Source organism: Mauremys reevesii, linkage group 3, assembly GCF_016161935.1.
Source record: "Mauremys reevesii isolate NIE-2019 linkage group 3, ASM1616193v1, whole genome shotgun sequence".
Lineage (NCBI taxonomy): Eukaryota > Metazoa > Chordata > Testudines > Geoemydidae > Mauremys > Mauremys reevesii.
The window spans coordinates 102,446,942-102,460,748 of NC_052625.1; the positions used below are offsets into that span (position 1 = coordinate 102,446,942).

The window sequence follows — 13,807 nt, forward strand, 5'->3', positions numbered from 1 at the left end:
ACCATGTTCGGAAACTACAGCAAATTGTTTAAAATATGTTTTTAAAAGAGTCATATCACCTAGGAACTGGTTAACACGACTGTATAACAGCACATTTAAAACCTGAAAGTGATAAAATACCACCAGTTACAAAATATGTGTTTTTTGATTGAATAAACAAGGATGTATTTGAACTGAAGGACTGAATTCCAATGAAACTGGGAAATTAATTTGTGACTCCAATGTTCAACGCGGTATTCACATATTATTTGTAATATATACAGTACACTTTTTTTTTTCCTTATAGCAAGCAGTTAATTGCTTGGTTGTTTAAATGTAAATCTGTCACACAGCAGAGAAGGATTGCATAGTGTCTATGTCACCAAGGAAGGAAAATTGCAGAAGAATATGCACAGATTTGTTATTTTCCCCCCATATGTTGTTTTCATAAATGTACCTTGAAGCCTGAAATGCTATCCCACGGGAATAGTTTTTAAAATGTGGTATACTTCTGAGCTGAGGAATATCAAAGCAATCTTGTGTTAAAATTAATTTTATTCCAAATGAAATGTATAATATGTATCCAGATTAGAAGAGAGAGGTGTGATCATTCTCTATCACAAAACTCAAAAGAATGCCATACTTTTTCTCAATGTTACTGCAATATATTCCTTTTATTTATTATTATGTCAGAGGAAGAATGTTACAATGTAGTGTTTTAAGTAGCTTTTACTTTGCAGCAGAGTAGAGGACATAGCTTGCATACAAACACAGGCAGAAAAACAATTTTATACATAACCTTTCACAGTCAGAACAAAAAAGCCACCAAATTGACTACTGAGACCTTTTCAATTCAGGGAATTTTTTTAAAGGATTTCTTGCTTTGATATGATGTGGCCTGGTAAAAACAAAAATACCTTGGAGAGAACAGAGCATAAAGCTATTTTCAATACTACTCACAAAGATGGGTCTGAGGTAGAAAGGCGGTCATGGCTTTTCCTCTCCTGTAAAACTATTTTCCTTCTCAAAATAACTCTACTAAAATATATTTTTTCCTAGATGAAGGAATCCTATAACAGCCAGTCTCTCCCCTTCCCACCTTGACAATTCCTCCATTCCCCCATCCAAAAATAATAATACTTATTTATATAGCACTTTTAATCTTCAAAGCACTTTATAGACACTAGCTAATTAAGCCTCGCAACACCTCTGAGAGGTAGGTACGTATTATCATCCCATTTTACAGATGGGGAAACTGAGGCAGAATGGTTAAATTCCTTGCCCACGGCTTCAGATAGAATCCACATCAGAGTCAGGATTAGAACCTGTGCTCAGACCATGCCTTAAGCATACACTGGTGAGTGAAAATTATGAATGTAGGACATTCTGGTAGGTACAACCTCAGTGAAGATAATCAGGTATTAACAAATCCTGATGTTTTACCTGCATAACCTCTAGAATCAGTATCAATAGAATTACCCAATTTGTAGGTTTTTCCAAGACCAGAGATTTTTCTTCAACAACATTTTAGGATACGAATTTGTTTCCTCTCATTATATCTGAAAATTGATTATTGCATGCCATTTACCAATCAGATATGTGTTCTGAAATTAAAGCAAGTGTCCATGCAACACTGTAAACTCAACAGTGAAGGCAGCAGAACCCATCACCCAATTACTAATTTGAATATTTGTATCACAAATCAGTGACACAACCTTCCCAAAATTATCCCTACCTTAAGCACATAAATAAATGAACAACAAATTAGCTTTTCAAAAATAAAGAGCAAGACTGAATGAAAATGCCCAGGTGCCCTGAACTGGTTTAAAGAAAATGCTCCAGCCCTGATATTATTGGAGAGGGCTTCTTAATTTATTAGATATTTCCAAAAGGAATAAAAAAAAAAGTGTGTGTACGTTCAGATCTTATGTATAAGATCCCTGGTAACTGGTCTTTACTTTCTAAACTGGAGAATCAAGGCTTTAAAAAAATGTTTGGCACAACTTGGAAGCACAAAGCTTTGTCTCTGGGGGAAAATAAAACTGCATTTAGTTAGAGAGATCTTATTAAAACAACTTAAAATATTGTTAAGTCTTTATGTAGCTATCGCCTGATTTCTGAGTTGAAATAAATCCTAAAAACAAAAAACAAAACAAAAAAGCCCTATTAGACAATATAAAATCTAGAAATGCCCTTTTGGTGCATAGCACTTATTATTGTAATTTTAAAAGAGGGTCTACAATTGTTAAATGGAGCTTAGCCTTCACACGTTGCCAATGTGATTTTTTTTGTTAAATAATAATTGTGAACTTGTTATTTTGCCAATCTTGGAGACAACTGAAGGGTCTTCAGAAATCTATCTGGTTAGATGACTGACACAATTATAAATAACCTGTACAGAACAGCAAGTGTGTCAGAAAATAAATGTTTCTGCAATGTAAATGCAAAGAACTGAAAGGAATGTATAAATGTAACATTTTGCTCCAAACTCTATGCAGTTCTCTTTACTGTTATTAAAAAGAATGTATATAAAGCCCCCCGCCCCCTTTCCCAATGCTATATATTTATACAAATCAATGATAAATGTATAATCATTTCCAAATACTGCACTATTCATTAATTTACAGTTGCATAGAAAGGGAAGAAAAAGAAGAAGAAGAAGAAAAAAAGAACATAATATAAAAACACAACTTCCTCATCTTTGGGTATTCAGTGTTTTACTATTTCAAGTAGAACACACAATCAGAGCTGAACAGCATGTTCCAAGGTCCCATGCAGTCTTCTGACTAAGCAGAACTTGTGATTGGCATTTGTAGAAAAGGGCCATACTGCAGGTCAGGAAGTGTCGGTTGCCTTCCAAATGAGTACTTCACATTGCCTATAGTGATGAGAAATAAATGTCACATACACAGCGCAGTGCCCTGAACACCCATGACAGAGTGCAAATACGAAATTTTGAGGTAATTTAAAATAAATGGAGTATTCCAAGTTTTAGGCTTATAGGCTCTGGATTCAGCAAAACACTTGTCCTGGTTTAACTATAAGCACATGCTAAAAATAAGCCTTTTAAAGTGCTTTGTGCTAAGTTCTTTAACAATTTTAGCAATTTACCATTTAAATTCTTGCTGAATCTCTGAATCTGGGCCAAAGATGGGCCACAGAAAATGTGTGGGCCTCCTGAGTATTAGAACCACAGATGATAATGCTTAGCATTTATACAGGGAAGTGCCTTGTCCAAGCCTTATAGTGAGTCAGTGGCGGAGCTGGAATTAACACAGAGCTTCTAGCTTCATGCTCAATCCACTAGGCTGGGATACTTGCTTCCAAGGTCTGGAGCTAGGCTACTTCCTGTACTCAAGGAATAGCACCCCTTCTCCAATGGGTGTGGAAATTGTGGAGTGACAGATTTGTAAGTCTGGCCATCTTCTTACCATACTGTATCTCTACAAAAACTGGGGGTGTGGAACTTTCATCAGAGAACTCACGGGGCATGTTTAAAGTCCTCCAAAAGCCTGTTAAAAAGTAAGGTTCTTCTATGGAAAACCATGCAAGTTAAACTACGGAGGGGGGGGGGAATTAAAGGGACTGCAGCCCCAAGTTATTTAGTCATTGACTGTAAGTCACAATTTAATTTATCCCCTTCAGAAATGATGATAATTTGGGAGAAGCCATGAAAACTAGACTATTTCTGTTATTTATAGACATATGGTATTACTTTCTCATATATTTAGTATATATATTTACAGCATATGCTATTTTTGTTATGTTTCTGCAATTTATAACAGGAATTACTGAAGTTTTATTAGCAAACATTCCATCCAAGAAAAAAAGTGCCATCTATTTTTGAATTACCTTTTTTGACTTACTGATACAAAAGATCAGTAGCATTTAAATCAAACTAGTTTGCTTTGTTTTTGTCAGCCGAATGTGTATACCTGAAAGCCAATAATTTGTTACAAAACCAAAGGAGCTCTTCTGCCTTTATTACATTAGCACTACTGAAAGACTGCACCATGTACCATACCTGCGGTCTGCCCGTGAGACTTGCTGTGAAAAAAAAAAAAAAGTTAAAATACAAAAGTACAGAATAGTGTGAGAATTAAATATTATTGTATTCAGAGAATATCTGCAACACAAGGAGAGGAAAATTTCATATTTGAACTTCATAAAATATAAAAGAGCTGAATGGCGCTTTGACGGCCAAGGCATAATTTTCTTAGCATCATAATTAGTCTAATTTATCACATCATTGTAAACAATGAGCATCTGAGTTGCTGACAGTTAACACTTTGTGTCATATATCTATACAATATTTAAGATTGCTGCATTACAGTAGTGTGAACGATAAATGTGAGTCATTCTAGAGCAATCTGGATTCAGTTAAGAGTAATAATATAAATATTATAAATATTGTGTTAACTATGTGGATAACTCATAGCTCATTATGAGTGCAACTATAACAACAACTGATGATCATCCCTTAGGAATCAAAGGCTATATGGACTTGTACACTAACTTCCTTAGGGTTATGCTAATGGTATGTTATGCTAATGCTCTCTCTGTTAAGTTCCACAATATTTTTTTCCAATTGATTTTCTTTGGATACATTTTAACAGACGAGCCAGTGCTCTATTTAGCAAGACTTACAAAGCATATTAATGAAGGACAGTGAGAGACTCAACAGCGTAGGAGAAAGAGTAAAGGTCAGGGTGTGGGAGGGAAAGCAGCACACAAACAAACACACAAATAAACACTGTGAAATATCCTTGGCAAATATGCAGTTAGCTATATTCCACGGCTAACCCCAGGTATTTACTTCATTAAACTGAATGCATTTCAGGAAGCCTTTTAGAAATTGCTAGAGAACAAACAGCCAAAATGAAATGGGGTGGGGGGGAGAAATCTCAGTGGTGTTTTCATAAAAACTGTTTAGCAGCACGTCAATAAGGTTACACGTCAAAGGTTAATAAGTAAGCGTCATTAAAATCTCTAGCTACCCCTTTGGCTGTAACATATTGGAACAGACTGTATTCACCAACTTCCCCTCTTTGGTACATGCTAGTAAACTCAAGTGTTAAGCCAGAGGTTGTGGCTAAACTGCACCCTCTTCGGTCTCTTTGTATTTATCTATTTTAAAGATACTGGTCTATCACAGATGTATATACAGGCCTGTGCTCCTGTGTAACACATCAGTGTACTAGTACAGAGCACACTTCATACCAACATGGGCATTTCACAAAACTAGATAGCCAATAAAAACAGAATGCTCTACCAAGAGTGAGGATAGTCCAGTGGTTATGGCACGAGCCTAGGACTTGGGAGACCTGAGGTCAATTCCCTGATCTGCCACAGACTTCCTGGTGATCTTGTGCTAGTTGCTTAGGCTCTCTGTGCCTCAGCTCCCCATTTGTAACACTGGGATAACAGCACTTTCCTATCTCACAGAGGTTTTGTGAAAATAAATGCTATCTCTATACTAGAGAGCTTACAGCAGCACAACTTAACCTATGCTGATGGGTGAGGCAGCAGTGCACATGCCCAGCAGTGGAAATGTAGGCACGTAGGGGACTTTAACAGTGTAAATTTAGGCACCATGGGATTTTTAGGAACATCTAGGGTTAGACAGCAGCTTAGTAGGGGTTTTGAGCATGTCAAGGTATCTAGACTTTGCATCTAGGTACCTAAAGTGAGAATTAGGCCCCTAAATCCTGTGGTTCTGGGCCTAAGGGCCCTCAATTCCCAGTGAAGTTACAGGAAAGTGGTGGCATTGAGCAACTTGTAGGAGATGTTCAATACCTCATAGAAGCAGACTTGGTGGCAGTTAGTGCAGAAGATATTTAATACCCCACATTACTGAAAGGATGGGATTGCTGAAGCATCGTGTACATTCAGTCCACGTAAGCAATGTCGATTCAACTTTGTAAAGCACAAAGGACTTCGAGCTGGGCTAGTAACACACTATTACAAGGCTCCCATTAGTTATAGTAGGTTGGGGAATCTGCTTTAGTCTGGAGGAACTCAATTCTTGCTTGCTGCAATAAATCCTCCAGTAGTGGTCATGGTCTATATACCTTTATGAAATGGTTATTAAAGAGGTATGTTACCTGACATTCTTTTGTCATAAAAAGCCCTCTAACTTGAGCTCTAATTATATGAAACCCGATCCAGGAGACCAAAGAAAAAAATGGTGGTAGAATACACAATAGAACATCTTCCCACCTCTAAAAAACAAAAAAACCTGGATATTTTTATCTGCTTTCAGCAGCAGAGAGCCTCCCTTTCCCAGAGGGAAAACACAGTTATCAGGGCCACCCAGAGGCGGGGGGGAGGGGGAAGAAGTGGGGCAATTTGCCCCAGGTCCTGCAAGGGCCCCCACAAGAATATAGTATTCTATAGTATTGCAACTTTTTTTTTATGGAAGGGGCCCCCAAAATTGCTTTGCCCCAGGCCACTTGAATCCTCTGGGTGGCCCTGCCAGTTACCTATCTTTCTGTTACATGCGATTCTCTCGAGCACTTCAGGCAGCTGCCTTGGAGGTCACTAACAGGCATAGGCCTGTTACAGTCAGCCCGGGGCTTCAAACCAAGAGACCAGGGCATGCCCCGCCTGGCCCCTAACTTACTAATTACAGTGCTTAACAGATACTTCACTAACTAACTACAGTAAACAAAACTATTTACAGCTATAATACACAAAGTGAAGAAGGAAACCGCTGACCACTTGCAGAGCAAGGGAGAGAGGTGCTCTGGGGCAGCAAGAAGGAACTGAAAGGGCGTAGGGCTGGCAGCACCTGATATACTGATGCATGAGTGCAGGACTCCAGAGGACACCACAACCGGCCCTACAGATACTGCTAAGGCAAATGTGCATGTGGGCGCGCACACACCTAGAACTGAATAGATATGAGCAAACACTCGAGGAAGAATTCTTATTTTTCATAGTTAATTTTCCTCCTGTACAGCTAGTCTGGGGAAAAAAACAAAACAAATGTTTTTCTGACTCCAGAAAAAGGTCAAAAGCATTGTATCTGTTGAGGATAATGGACCCTTATTATAGTCCCATGGACCAGTTAATGTCATTACAACATACAAAGCTTTTCCAACAGATTATATTTTGGATTGTAAGATTTCACTACAGAAGGCCTTCTGAGGGACCGTACTTCCATTAGCTGCAGTTTCAAAAAAATAAAACCTATCATGAATTTGCTCCCAGGCTCCTCATTGAGTCTTTAACTCAGGGAAATTACAAATTAAAAACTGGCTGTACTCTAACATTACACTCTTACAAAATGACAGAAGGTTGTCTTATCTCATTCTACAATAGTGCCTCATCTCACATGCTGAAATACTCAGCCACAACAAATTGAGTTAAGGAATGACAACAATACCTGTACTATTAGTAAATATCTTATTTAGGGCTGTCAATTAGTCACAGTTAACTCATACGATTAACTAAAAAAATATTTGAGATTAAAAAATTAATCGCAATTAATCGCACTGTTAAACAATAGAATACTAATTGAAATTTATTAAATATTTGTGGATGCTGTTCTGCATTTTCAAATATATTCATTTCAATTACAACACAGAATACAAAATGTACAGTGATCACTTTATATTATTTTTATTACAAATATTTGCACTGTAAAAATGATAAAATAGTATTTTTCAATTCAGCTCATGCAAGTACTGTAATGCAATCTCTATCATGAAAGTGTAACTTATAAATGTAGATTTTTTTTTTTGGTTACATAACTGCACTCAAAAACAAAACAATGTAAAACTTTAGAGCCTACAATTCCACTCAGTCCTACTTCTTGTTCAGCCAAATTGCTAAGACAAACAAGCAAAGAAAGAAGAATCCTGTGGCAGACTAAGAAGTTTTTTTTTTTGCAGCTGAGTGGGTGTGAATACACTTCTTTTGGATGCAAGCAGTGGCAAAGTTTGTTTACATTTAAAGAGATAATGCTGCCCACTTCTTATTTACAATGTCACCTGAAAGTGAGAACAGGCTTTTGCATGGCACTTTTGTAGCCAGCATTGCAAGGTATTTACGTGCCAGATATGTTAAACATTCATAGGCCCCTTCATGCTTCAGCCACCATTCCAGAGGACATGCTTCTATGGTGATGATGCTCGTTAAAAAAAAAATACATTAATACATTTGTGACTGAACTCCTTGGGGGAGAATTGTATGTCTCTGACTCTATTTTACCTGCATTCTGCCATATATTTCATGTTATAGCAGTCGCAGATGATGACCCCCCACATGTTGTTCGATTTAAGAACACTTTCGCTGCAGATTTAACAAAACGCAAAAAAGGTACCAATGTGAGATTTCTAAAGATACCTTGGGTTGAGTGCTGTAGCTTTAAAAATCTGAAGTGCCTTCCAAAATCGGAGAGGGATGGGGTGTGGAGCATGCTTTCAGAAGTCTTAAAAAGAGCAACACTCCGATGTGGAGACTATAGAACCCGAACTACCAAAAAGAAAATCAACCTTTTGTTGGTGGCATCTGACTCAGATGATGAAAATGAATATACGTCAGTCTGCACTGCTTTGGATTATCATCAAGCAGAACCCATCATCAGCATGGATGCATGTCCTCTGAACGGTGGTCAAAGAATGAAGGGACATATGAATCTTTAGTGCATCTGGCATGTAAATATCTTGTAACATCAGCTACCACAATGCCAGCCGAACGCCTGTTTTTACTTTCAGGTGACACTAAACAAGAGGCGGGCAGCATTATCTCCTGCAAATGTAAACAAACTTGTTTGTCTGAGTGATTGGCTGAACAAGAACTAGAACTGAGTGGACCTCTAGGCGCTAAAGTTTTACATTGTTTTATTTTTGAATGCAGTGTTTTTTGTACATAATTCTATATTTGTAATTTCAACATTCATGATAAAGAGATTGCACTACAGTACTTGTATTAGCAGAACTGAAAAATACTATTTCTTTTGGTTTTTACAGTGCAAATATTTGTAATAAAAAATATAAAGCAAGTGCTGTACACTTTGTATTCTGTGTTGTAACTGAAATCAATATATTTTAAAATGTAGAAAACATCCAAAAATATTTAAATAAATGGTATTCTATTATTGTTTAATATTCGATTAATCTTGATTAATTTTTTAAAATCACTTGATAGCCCTAATCTTAAATCCTAGAAAGTAAGCTCCCTGAGGGAGGTCCTGCTTCCGTGCTAATTGTCTGCACAATGCCTACCACAATGGAGCCCTAATCCATGTTTGGGATTCTTAGAAATTGCCATAACAATAATGAATAAGAAATAATTAGCACTTATATGTTTTGACTGCGAAGTTCAAAGCACTATAAATAACTAATTATATTAATTGCCGGGCAGTTGAAGAGCACAATTAAGGTGTAAGAGGAAAGACAGAGGGGTCCTGGAAGAACAACTACTTTGCTCATTTGGATGCAAGGGAGCAGGGCAAGTGTTCCCCCTCTCCCTTGGGTCCTCCCTCACCAGGATTAGCAAGGGGAGGAAAAGAGGGCATCAGTTCATAATCAATTGAACTGTTATGATTCATAGACAGTTTCACAGCTGACATCCCAACAGAACAGCAAAATAAGCCATTACAGTTCACCCATTGCTGTCATTAATGGCTGTAAGAGACAATGCAACTCATCAAATGTGCACACAGCCCCCATATACTTTTATCATAAGTAGAACTCATCATCCAACATTTATAGCAGAAGTTATTCTGGAACACACACTGAACAACACACATTAGATGTGTTTCAACATTAAATTACCTGCCCTCTTGATCTGACCCCTTCTCCCCCAACTAGCAGAAGAAACCAAACTCCTTAATGAGGATGAATATTTTACTAAGCTTCAATTTTTAAAACTGAACACTACTTTACACTTAGAATGGTCTTAAACCTCTCTCTCCCACAACTTATTTGAATCTGCTCCAAACTTTTTGATTACTCAGTATTTAAGAACCACAACATAACCATTTTGCACTGTTGAGCAAAATAATTAGCGTTTACCTCTCAGAAACCAAATCTTAGCCTGATATACTTTTAAATGAGTGAGATAGAGACCTAAAATAAGGTTTATAAATAAAACAGCAGGTGTAAAGTTTAATGTAAGTGGGGCTACTCTAGCTTCATGAAAGGGGAACATAAAAAGGCACATCTGATTGGGCTGCAGTGAAGGAATTTCTCAAAGTGAATTTCTCAAAGGAAATTCTATTTTGAGCTACCAGCACTAGTTTGCAATGGTTACTGGTGAGACTTTGGCAAAAGTGGCTGACATTACCATTAGTAAAGCCCAGGAGTTATATTGTGACTAACAGCATCCTGCATTTGGGGGAGGGGCGAGGGGGATGTGGGGGACAACAGGAAGGGATCACATCAGCTGGAAGGACTGTGGCTAACTCTGTGAGGAATGCTCTGGTGGTGCTAGGGAAACTCTCATCAGAGGTGGGGCTGAGGGCACCCTTTAATAGGATGCAGAACCACTATTACAAGCTCAGTACCACTCCCCAAGGTAGAAAGGGCATGGAGTTTAGAGTTGCTGTGGGCAGTAGATTCTTCCACTCCTGTTTAGGGAAAGCACAGAGTGGGATTATGGCTGTCTCTAGAACAGGAATGCAAGGGAGCTGAAGAACCTTCCATTCCCTGTGGATCTGAGCATGTCCAACCATGATCTAACCCCATATTGCTTTCACCATTGCATTACAGGCCTTCACAAAATAAAAAACATGGGAGGAGGGGATACTTTTTCTTTGCATTTTCCATTCACTGCAGTGACAAAGAAACAGTCTTATGGCCAAATCTGAGCAGCGCTGAGCACCAGCACTACCGACTGACTTCAGTGAGAGTTCCTGGAGCACAGCACCTCTCAGAATTAGGCCCTTAACATGCACTATAGTGGCCAGGAATCTAGCATTAACTCAGGACCTCAGGGGACTGTTGAAACAAGCCATGTTTTGCAAGATACTAATTTGCTTTCTCAAAAATGTGTAAAATGTATTTTCTCTGATGCAATGCTTCAAAGATACGCAAAGTGTGTAGGAGAGATAAAGGAAGTGTTTTAATAGGGTTCAGTAGAGTTTGGGAAACAGAATACAACAGTGAGCAAATAGCTGACTTCTTTGGCAGGGATAAGAGACAAAAAGCCCTCAATGTTTTTTTTTGTGGACATTAAAAACAAAGCTTTACAAAGACACTATTGAACACCAGAGCTTTCAAGTGTTTATGGATGTTTTTGCTCTTGCTTAGCTAATACTGAAAACAAATTTGTTACATATTATAAACACAAGCTCCCTGCAACATCCCACTGCTAGGAACAATAGCATATACAAAATGCTGGCAGAACCAAAGCGATTCAATCTTGTGTGAATAGAGAATGCATCAACACTCAATAGGAAGAGAGGTCAGCAGATACATGTATTAATTGCTGTAAAGCGCTCACAGATGTCTGAGGTACCTCCAGCTGTATAATCTTTTCTAGGGAGCCTTCACAGCATTGGAAGAGAGAGACCATAATTCTCTCTCCGTCCCCAACCCTTTGTACTTCTCTCCATGGCTGGTCCAGTCTCCATGCCTTTCCTGCATGTCAACAGAGTGTCTTTTCTATGGGCATGGGGGAAGGCATTCCAATAAGGCAACCGAGCCTCACCCCTCGATGCTGAAAAGCCATCCCCAAAGGGTGCTCTCACTGGGTGAATTTAAGTGGGTCAATCTGGTCAGGCTCAGGAGGCAATGCCTGATGTGTGTGTCTCAATATTTTATATAGTTATATTTGATCTATTTGAAGATATTTTAATTGATGCTGGTTATATTTTAATTGCCTGTGAATTAAAGCAGGGAGGTGCTGGGTATTAACATGTTCATTTCTTGTGGGCAAGTACAATGTAAGGTTGGTGTTCCCCTGATCAGGAGGAGTCACTGCCTAGAAAATTGCACAGATTCCTGATCTGGGAGGCAGGGGAGGCTCTAGGATTTCCGCCGCCCCAAGCACGGCGGCACGCCGCGGGGGGCGCTCTAGCGGTCACCGGTCTGGTGGCTCCGGTGGACCTCCCGCAGACGTGCCTGTGGATGCTCCACCGGAGCCGCGGGACCAGAGGCCCCTCCGCAGGCACGTCTGCGGGAGGTCTACCGGAGCCGCAGTCCCAGCGGACCTTCCGCAGGCATGCCTGCGGGAGGTCCGCTGGAGCCGCCTGCCACCCTCCCGCTGGGACGCCGCCCCAAGCGCGCGCTTGGGTCTAGGGCCGGCCCTGCTGGGAGGTCAGTGGTGTGGTGAAGGAGCCAATCCTGCAGCTCCTATTTTCCCCCAACTCTCACTAAATTCAATCACTGGCACCCAGAATTCCAGGGGCTACATTTACTGCTGGTATAAGTGAGCATAACTCTATTTACATCAGCAGAGACTCTCCATTTCTTCTAGACACAAATGAAGATCCTGTTTGAAGCAATGTGCTTTTCTTAAAGTAGGCCACATTAGAGTGAATATTTTTTCTTTTTTAAACACAAGATGACTATGATTTCATTTGGCCTCCATTTTATCACTCGCTATGTATGTTAAACAGTTTCAAAGAACAGGATTACACAGCCATCACATCTTGGGAAACATTCTTATCAGAGTTAAGCTTCATTTTTTGGGGTCAATATTCTGCGTATGACTTATTTGCAAATAAGCTTCAGTCTCATATCTATACTGCTGTGCGTTAAGTTTCCAGAGAACGAAAAGGAGAAAGACACAATGGGAGGTGGGGCAGGGGAGGGAAGAGGGAGACAGATTTCATTATACTTAACACTTACAGCAGCAAGTAGGAAATGTGCTGTTGATTTGTTCCATAACATCTGTTAGATCTGTGCTTGTATCATGAGGTGGGCCTAACAAGTCATCTGCAGATATGAAAACAAGATGAGCAATGAATTTAATAAGGAAAAAAAAAAAAGACAGTAGATTCTGAAAGTCATTCTCATCTAACCTACTGGCTAAATGGACTTTTATATTTAAACTGAAACCCCCTACTTGAAGCATTTGTAATGTAATGTGCAGGAATTGCTCATTAATAATTGCCAGGCTTAGGAGGGGAGGTGGAAGTTCAATTATCAATTAACGATTAATCTCATTTTTCTATTATTAAGGCTTAGCCACTGTTCCTGAGATTTAACCAAAGGAAATTGCTCACATGAAGCAGAATGTAAGAACTTACTGATAAAATAAATAAATTATTCTCTCATCTTGTTAAGCATATTTGGCAGCTGCACATTTGATATTCTGCTCTATTTTCAAACAATTTGTCATGTCATTTCCAAACCAAACAAATCTGAGATTTTTCAAAAAACATTTATCTTCCAGATAGTCTTTGTTCAATATGCATCAGCAAGCCCATCAGTGCAAATGTTTTTCAGGCCATTTGCTTGCTTGTTTCTTAAAGGGCTTGTTAAATTCAGCCAATGAAATGATTAGGGAAATCTGTTTGCTTCACTTTTGGCAGTGTTATTACAAAGCATCATATATAAATCTATCAATTCATGAAAACAGCATGACAAAAGTTCCATATCACATTTACATTTTTATGCCAATACTGAGAGAAAATGCCTTAGTATGAAAAACAAAAATCAATATATTTTTTTAAATCGTTTCCATTGCATTGGAATCAGATTATCCATAGTTCAATGATTTGCACACAAGGAGTGGTGGTTTCTCCCCTCTTAGCAAAGATTTAATCACTGAGGCCTTGAGTCAAGAGTTTAACCCTATTAAGGGCTTTAAGCTCGTGCTTAAGTTCAACTGAAGTCAATGTGAATTTGAATTAAGTGTTGTCCTAGTACTGATG

General features: G+C 38.8%; 1 protein-coding gene across 5 annotated transcripts in view; it reads right to left on the bottom strand.

Annotated features, from left to right (window-relative positions):
• Nucleotides 1-632: 632 nt before the first annotated feature.
• Nucleotides 633-13,807, bottom strand: part of UTRN (utrophin) — a 576,172-nt gene continuing 562,997 nt past the window's right edge. For all 5 annotated transcript variants that reach the window (XM_039528635.1, XM_039528634.1, XM_039528636.1 and 2 more), the window contains 3 exons: nt 12,780-12,866; nt 4,004-4,026; nt 633-2,857 (listed from right to left, as the gene is read on the bottom strand). In XM_039528635.1, the coding sequence (XP_039384569.1) occupies nt 2,849-2,857; nt 4,004-4,026; nt 12,780-12,866 (119 nt within the window). In that variant the 3' untranslated portion in view covers nt 633-2,848. The remainder of the gene's footprint in view (nt 2,858-4,003; nt 4,027-12,779; nt 12,867-13,807) is intronic.